Here is an 8,749-nt window from a genome sequence, read left to right on the forward strand (position 1 = left end):
TGCTACATATAGATTCAGAATGCAACATTTCATATATATAGGGATCTAATTTATAGTCCTTTTCTTCTCTCTTTTTTTTTTTTCTCTGGAAGGTGAAAGCACAGCACTGGCTCTAATCTAGAGTTAAAGGTAGAGTATTGCTTGCTCTTTATCTAACTGCAAGCACCTGTGAGCAGCAGAGGTCCTGACCCCTCCTGTGTTAACAGTAATGACAGGAGAGTTTGGGGGTCATTTGAATCATCAGATTGTTTTGGCTTGCTGCTTGACTTCAAGACTGAACGCAGCAGCATGGTGGCAACACAGCGTGCAGCTGTGGAAGGTGGAGAGGGTTGGCAAAGCTGTTTCTTTCTACCACAGTGTAGTCTGGAAGTGACAGAAGCCAATTGCGGAACAATCTTTCCTGCAGAGCTCAAAAATACGAGATCAGGTGTGGATGAATATCAGAGAAGGGCATGTATTTGAGAGCGGTTACTCAGTATAGTCGACAGACTGGGGTGTCTCTGCAGCAGCCTTTGGTGTTGAAAGCATGTTCCGATACATCGGTTGTTACTTACACAAACAGCTAACCACTCAGTAGGTGTCTGAAAACCCATTACAGCAATGAAACCTTGAAAAAGATGGGATTTTTTCAAAGTGCGGGTTTTGTGTTCTAAGTTAGGTCTCTGGGAGGCAACCAGATTGGAACCAGGAGGAAGGAGTATTTGGCCACACTTTCTTTCCAGACCAGTGGTTTCAGAAGGTTTCCTTTGCTTCCCTGCTGTCTGACTAGGGAACTAATCTAGGATCTCTTCTCTCTCATTGTGCTATCTCCAATAACAGGGAGGTGGGATGCAAGGCTTATTCTTCTTGTGGTTTAAAGGAGACAACTGAGATGGGGAAGAACAGAAAAACATGAGAAAAAAGAAAGTCACTGTGTATATTTGCTCCATCTTTTCAGTCCCCAAGGCCTTGTACAGCTTGTTGCGTGTGCAAAACATACTCTGTTGTCCCCATGCTTGTAATCATACTGTTCCTGCTGTTTTTACCTAATATTGCCATCATTAGACAACAAAGTGTGGGAGGCAAGACCTGTTGCTAAGGAGCCAGACAAGATAAACAAATAAACCAAAGAAATTGTTTTCCTGAAGGCTTTAGCTGAGAGTTGTGCGGCCTCATGACATCTAGTTTTGTAGTGGCTGATCTTAACGCTCTATTTTCCTGACACTGTTAGGTACCCTCCCGTCTCTCAATACAGCTTCCAGCAGTACCTCAGCATAATAGAAAAAGGTGTAGTGGCATTCTGCTCTTCTGGCTGCCTTAGATCATGTCAAATATGCAGCAGAGTCTTAATATGTCCTTGCTGCCAAGGCAGCTGGCTTTGGTCATCAGTCTAAGCTCAAACAGTGAGTATGTGCTATGCCCAGTGCCACAGAGGCACTGACTATTCTTATTTCTTTTTTACTGCACTGAAGGTTCCTTCAGAGACTTCGCTTATGCTTACTCTGTACAAAGCTGCTTAAGCTTCACCTGTGTATAACCAAACTGCGGATGGGTTTTATGATAAAACCTAAATACAGTACTATACTAAAAAAATAATCCAGGGCTGAATTGAATGCTTGAACTTGAAAGATGCATGTGTATTATGTCATGGTACCGCAGTTGTAAATTTTCCAGCCTCTCATCACTGATTTCCTGAAAGTTTGAATGCAGCTGCACTTAGTGCTGTAGCTGCAGTTGGAGCATGTTCAGATAGAGTTGATTTGCAATGTCTGAAGAACAAAATCCATCGTACTCTCTGAGTGTTTTTTATCTGTGATTTAGAGTATTGAGTGTATTATGGTCATGGCCAGTTCGTAGATGCAGAGTTAAGGATGAAATGCTGTAGTTGCGTGAATCTCTATTTCCAGAATTTACAGATGTTTGAGTGTAACTGAGCCCAATATACTCGTTCTCAGGAGGTAGCCTTAACACTGTTTCATCTAAGTTTTGGGGCAGTTGATTACTCTGCCAGAGAGGCATCGTTAATCTATGCAGGTTCCTACATAATTATCTTCTGCTCCTGCACTTGTGGATCCAGAAACTGCACAGATTGTAGTTTTGACATTTTTAGGTAGAAACTGGCCCTAGTGTTCCAATTTCATGAACATACTGGTTCTCTGGCATGCCAAGCCTTGCACCCATCTGTTAAAGGGCATTTTGCCAGTTAGCTTGCCAGATTCTCACAGGCATAAACTTTAAATTCCACCCAATAAGAGGGAGGAAAATGACACTCCTGCACAGTTGTCCTTTGTATAAAAAAGCAGTGGCACTTTGGGGTCAGGAGCTTTACTTCCAAAGAGTTTACTCCTATAGATTCCTTTGAGCATTAAACCAATGAAAGTCACTTGTTCTGGTATTTTTTTTCTCCCCCCTTGGCTGTTATTTTTACCAGTTTTTGTGAAAATCCAGTTGACAGTTTTGATCTTTATTCTAAAAGAAAAAATACATTCCTTGCCATTGAGAGTGATGGAAACATGCACAATGTGTAGTAAGTCAGCACAGTGTTTTGGTAACATAAAAAATAATGTATTGATACAAATGCAGATCCTTTTTTTTCTATGGTCAGAGTCCTTATAGGCCCAAAATGACGAGTAGCCAATTCTGTAATGGATCTAGCTTCTGTAGTTTTTGTTCATCTGTACTTTTTATACTGTTTATCCTTCTATTCCTAGAGGCCCCTTGGCTAGAAATTAAACACTTTGACTGCATAAGATGATTCTATCTTACAGCTGTCAAACAGATTGACAATATATTTATTGTTGAAACTTACAGATAAAATAACTTATGCCTTGTAATCACATGGGATGGTTTTTCGTACAAAAAATCACTTGGAATAGTTGTAAAAAGGAATTCTTACAATTCTACAAATTCTGGTCTTAAATAGTGGATGAATAGATTTTTGTTCTGTTCTCAGTGCCTGTTCTAAATATGTGTGTCGTGGTTTAGCCCCAGCCGGCAACCAAGCCACACGCAGCCGCTTGCTCGCTCCCCTACAGTGGGACAGGGGAGAGAATCGGAAGGGTAAAAGTGAGAAAACTCATGGGTTGAGATCAAGACGGTTCAATAGGGAAAGCAAAATCCGCACACACAAGCAAAGCAAAACAAGGAATCCATTCACCACTGCCCACGGGCAGGCAGGGGTTCAGCCATCTCCAGGGAAGCAGGGCTGCATCACGCGTAATGGTTACTTGGGAAGACAGACGCCATCACTCCAATTGTCCCTCCACCCCTTCCTCCTTCTTCGTCCCAACTTTATATACGGAGCATGACGTTATATGGTATGGAATACCCCTTTGGCCAGCCTGGGTCAGCTGTCCTGGCTGTGTTCCCTCCCAGCTCCCCGTGCACCCCCAGCCTGCTCGCTGGCAGGCCAGCGTGAGGAGATGGACTGTCCTTGGATGCTCAGCAGCAACTCAAAACATCAGCACGTTATCAACGCTTTCTCATCCCAAATCCAAAACACAGCCTTATACTGGCTTCTATGACGAAAATTGACTCTATCCCAGCTGAAACCAGGACAACACAAAGGAATGCTGTTGCTTTACTGTGATGCATTTGTTTTCGCTTTTACACACTGTAAAATGGGCATTAATATTTTGAGTTAATTCTACATTCCTTTGCTCTGGGACTCAACAGCACTAATCAGGGCGTTTTGGTTGCTGGTGTGAGTGCCTTGCTGTTGTAAATCTGTAGTTTGTTAGTTGAATATTTCAGTGAGATGGTGACAATTATTACTAGCATAACAATTAGTCACTTCAGAAGAGAAAAGGAGTTAATTTAGCTTTTGTAACTTTTAAACCTGCATTAATTAAATTTCAGATCACCAAATATTGGCTTCTGAAGTGTTTAAAAAAACAAAAACAACAACACACTAAAACTACTGAACTTTTGACTCTTTCAGTAGAGATAAAGATTCTTCAAATGCTACATATTAACAGCATTTGCTTCCCACCTGTGGAATTTGGAAGGGTCTCAGTGGTAGTGTTAAGGTCAACTGTATCCTTTCATTCAGTCCTTCTAATATTGTTAGATTAAAAAAGAAACAAAACAACCATTTCCATGTGGCACTGAAGCAACTACCTGATTGTTGTTGGTGTAAATACATAAAAATTGGCCTCAAGTTTTGGAGCTTGACTTGTAACTGTTGTAAGATGCACTGTTTAGGGCTCCAGTCTGTTACAAATGTGATCAGTTACCAGACCACTGGGGTGGGTAAAAATAGTTTTGGAACACAGTTCAGCAGTCTAACACTTCGGTTGTTTAAAAGGTGTGGGTTTTTTCCCCTTTTTCCCCTAGGGGTAAGATTATGGTGTTACAACTTTTACCTATCTATTAAGAGACTTCTTCATAAACACGAAGAAGACTTCCCTTCTTCCCCCTGCCCCCTTCTCACTTTCTTAAGAAAAGACTTAAGGAGGTAAAGTAACAGAAACTTGCTTTGCCAGTGCTAAACTAACTTCTTTGGAATAGAAAGGTTTTGGCTTCTGTTAAAACAAAGTGGATGTAGCTTAAAATGTGTGCCAGAGGGTTAACCGAAAAGGAATGGTGGTTAAACAATGGACAGTTGACGCTGAAGAACTATAGTCTTTCCCATTTGAGAGTGGTTGTCTGCTGCTGAACTGTACCGCACTCTTAAAAACCTGACTCCAACTGAGGGATAAACTATTATTTTTTTTTTTTTATAGCATTGCTGCCTTTTTATGAAGGACTGCACTCATTTAACTTCATTTAGTTTAGGGACTCTGCTTTAGTGCCTGCAGTGGCAAGACCTTTGAGACCTGTAGGTGTTTTGAAAGCTGTGTGTGATAGGCAGCAGTTGTTGGGTGTTGATATTTCCTTTAGACATATCAATATTGGCTGTGGTTCATGCTTCCTTTAAGTAAAATCTTTGTATGTTCAAATTCTAATTTTCATCACATTCCCATTTTCTGGAGGGCAAGAGAAGAGGGGCAATGCATACTTTCCTGAAAAAAATTGTTTACTGGAAAGAGTACTATATCTGCCTCTTGGCATGCCTTGCTTTATATGCTGGCCTTTTTATCCAGGCTGGATTTCTGTTGAAGGACCTAAGGTAGTATTGTATTGCATGAAGTTGCTGGTTAGTCCTCAGTGGACACAATTCTTCAGAATGGTTCTGTGTCTCACATGGTAGCTTCGGGTGAATATACAGAATGAAGCCTTTGGAGACCAACAGATACTTGTGATAATCTGTTTGCTTTCAGAATGCAGTATATATACTGTGTGTATATATATGCACCATGTATTTTATTTGTACACATCCAAGAGTTAAAAAAACCAACCAAACAAGAAAACCACACCAAACAAACCACCTTGTTTCTATCTGTATTATAAGGACTAGTGAACCATAATTACCTGTTATAAAGTGTAGGGGCATCATTTTATATGCCTTCAATAATCCTGTTGGTGTGTTTTTTTTCTTTTATGAAAGGAAAAACAAGAATGGTGGTGGCTATATATTGCAGATCGGAAGGAGCAGATGCTAATATGTATGCCATATCACGTTTGTACACTAAAAGATAAAGAAGAGGTAAAGTACTTGGAAGAATTTTCTTTTGGGGTGTTACAGAACTGTACTGAAGTGTCTTACGGTATGCACATACATTTAGATTTTAATTTTTTCATACTTATCTCACGAGGGAAAACAAATTTTACTCTCCTGATAAAAGTAGAGAGGAGCCTTCTAACTGTGAAAATTGATGATGGAGAAGGAAAAAATAATTTAAGAAGGCTTTCAAGTTTCTTTGCAGAATATGTTTTTTTTTCCCCTGATATCAAAAGCTGATGAAAACCAGTATTCATACACAATGATCATTCTTAAAGAAAGTTATTCAAATGTGTGAGAAATACTGAGTGTTCTTTTTCTGTAGAGCAGAGGCTGTGACAAATTAATTAGCCTCGGCTCATATGAACATTTCTGAGACTGTAACCTTTGGCTGTGTTCTTTGCTTTTCTGAAAAAGGGAGATTTGATGTATTTTGTTATTTCAAGCTAGATTTTGTGTCCAATTTCGAGTAACAGTAGAGTTAAGCTAATACTTTCAGGAGACTAGATGTTTTAACCTGTTTTGGTTTTTGAGATTTAGGAAGCATGCCGCAGGGTGAAATCGTGTATTTAATGTAGAGTTACTTGGTCTAATTCAGAAAATGTGACTTGACTATTCATCTTTCATGGAAGATATTGTGCTCAGGTATTCTGTCTCTCTTCTGCAGGTATTTTATTATGTAGAGATTTTCAAAGAAGTGTCACTTCTAAGAAATGGAAACTTTTTTAAGTGGAAAAAAAAGTCTTTAATACTATTTATGACTCATTAGCATACTCAGGTGTTTGTTCTAATGTGTCACTCAAAAGCAGTAAGAACTCGTGGCATGAATTCTGTTTTGTAGGTGGAACTGAAGTTCCCAGCACCAGGCAAGCCTGGAAACTATCAGTACACGGTTTATTTAAGATCGGATTCATATATGGGATTGGACCAGATTAAACCATTGAAGGTGATGTTTAATTGTGTTAAATATTTGTATTCTATTGAAAGCTACTTCATATGGCTATGAAAACTCCCAAAGTCCTGTTATCTTTAAGAATTCAAGCTGTCCTACTTTTAAACCAGTGACTTACAGGTGGTTTCTTCCTGATGCCAGTAGAGGCAATTTTATGATAGATTAAATGGAACTAAAGTTTGTGATGCTTTCTAGTGCCTGTGTATTTTAAAATATGTTTTCTCTCACTTACTCAATTTCTGCAGTATGGTTGGCTCTGGCTCTACACCTTGAGGTTTGCCATGCCATTTTCCTGCCCTTAGTCTTAGACACATCTAGTTAATGAGAAAAATCTGGCATGCCTTATTTCTGGAAGCAGTTGATGGTTTTGTTTTGGGATTTATGTGGTGGATCTTTTTTTTTGGTTATTGTTTGTTTTTTAAAGTATGAATTTTGTGTGGTGTGTCATTTGTTTTGGTGTGTATACACAAATTGGTGTGTATTGTCTGTAACCCTTTTTTTCTCCCCCTTTTCTTTGTTTTTCTTTATCCAATTACAGCTGGAAGTTCATGAAGCAAAACCAGTGCCGGAAAATCATCCACAATGGGATACAGCAATAGAAGGTGATGAGGACCAGGAAGACAGTGAGGGCTTTGAAGACAGTTTTGAGGAGGAAGAGGAAGAGGAGGAAGATGATGATTAAACAGTGCTATTGATTGACTAGAATATTTGCACACACTGCAAACTCTTGGTCTGTCTGTGGAACTGTACAATAACCAAGAAACACAGTACGGAAGCTTTGAGAAGGCTGAGTTTAATTTTTCTTTACCAATTAAGAGTGCATTATGTAACTTCTCAGTGGAGGTGAAACAAATCTGTTGCCATTGATACACCTTGGAATATGCTTATGGCTCATTATAGCCTTCAAGTGCAGGATGGTGCATTTGTTTCAACTGAAAATAAAAGCTTTTTTATTATAAATGTCTGAAAGTGTGGGCTATGTATTGTCTGATCAGTTTAGGGTCCAATTTAAATAAAAGGTACTATTAGCTAGGAGCAAACTTTAAATCAATTTTTCTGCATTAGGAATTTATTTTAGAAAACGTTTTGGTATATTTGATGTTACAAATCTCTGTTGATTGCACCAACATCTGCTCAGCTTTCAAACTTGATTGGTTCTGTGGGATTCATTAAATATTTTGCCGTGATACTGCTCACATCATTCATAGCTTTAAAAATCTGTTTTACTTAACTTGGTCATTATAAATTGGCATCATACCAATTGCCACTTTCCATGTATTCCGGAGGGCTGCTTTTTTAGGACTGTTGCTTTTGTATGCCCAAGATTATAATGGAAATCATAAACTTTCTTGACTCTACCATAGGATACTTATTAATGGCTTAAAACATTTTTAAGCCTTTATTTCATCAGATCAGCAGAAGATCTGAGTCTTTTGATAAACGAAATCTCTGAAAGCGATTTTGGGACCACGTGTTGTGTAAGTTAGTGGCTTTTGTGTAATACCTTTATAAAGGTACATGCTGAAAGCCGAAGTATATTCTTAACTCTGAATTTACCTGACACTGTTGGAAACATTTTAAGGGTAAAATACAACATGCAAAGAGGGCATGTTTTGTATCAATTTTGAATTCCCATCAATAAACTGGACAATTTGATGGCTGTTTGCATTTGTAATAGTGTGCATCTCTTTGAATTTTTTTTTACCTCAGTTTCCTGCAGGGGTGTAAACAAGACAGTGATTCTATCCCTACTCCTGTTTTTAAAAAAACATACAAGTCTAGAGAACAAATTCAGGGAGGAGAGAGACCTGAGAAAAGCTATAGATGGATTCTTCCTTTTCTTCCTCTCAATAAAACAAATGAAAGTGATTAATTAGAAGTTGTATTTCTGTATTACAGAAACACATTGGCGTGTTCTGCAAGTAGGAACAGATGTATTTCTGTTCCTATGTATGGAACTATGAAAATGCAGTGCTGTAAAACGTGACAAATTGTCATGCAGGAAAATTTCCATCCTATGAAAATTGCCCAAAGCCAGAACAGGTGCACACTAATTTCTGACCTTGTTTATTAGAAAGGGTTGTCACTTTAAATGCAAATTTACATTGTTATAGTCTTTGTAGTTGCGGTAGTTGCAAATAAAATTTGAAAATATTCTAAGTGAGATCATGGTATCTTTCAAAGTACATCTGAAGTGCATATTGTGCAGGAAAAAC

At 38.6% G+C, this 8,749-nt stretch overlaps 1 protein-coding gene across 1 annotated transcript in view; it reads left to right on the top strand.

Moving 5' to 3' along the window:
* Nucleotides 1-8,193, top strand: part of SEC63 (SEC63 homolog (S. cerevisiae)) — a gene marked incomplete at its 5' end in the record, with an annotated part of 16,586 nt that extends 8,393 nt beyond the window's left edge. Inside the window, 3 exons of the mRNA XM_010287380.1 lie at nt 5,468-5,566; nt 6,423-6,527; nt 7,072-8,193. Coding sequence (XP_010285682.1) covers nt 5,468-5,566; nt 6,423-6,527; nt 7,072-7,215 — 348 coding nt within the window. The remainder of the gene's footprint in view (nt 1-5,467; nt 5,567-6,422; nt 6,528-7,071) is intronic.
* Between the last annotated feature and the right edge of the window lie 556 nt (nt 8,194-8,749).

The sequence above is a fragment of the Phaethon lepturus genome, unplaced genomic scaffold, assembly GCF_000687285.1.
Source record: "Phaethon lepturus isolate BGI_N335 unplaced genomic scaffold, ASM68728v1 scaffold22955, whole genome shotgun sequence".
NCBI classification, from domain to species: Eukaryota; Metazoa; Chordata; class Aves; order Phaethontiformes; family Phaethontidae; genus Phaethon; species Phaethon lepturus.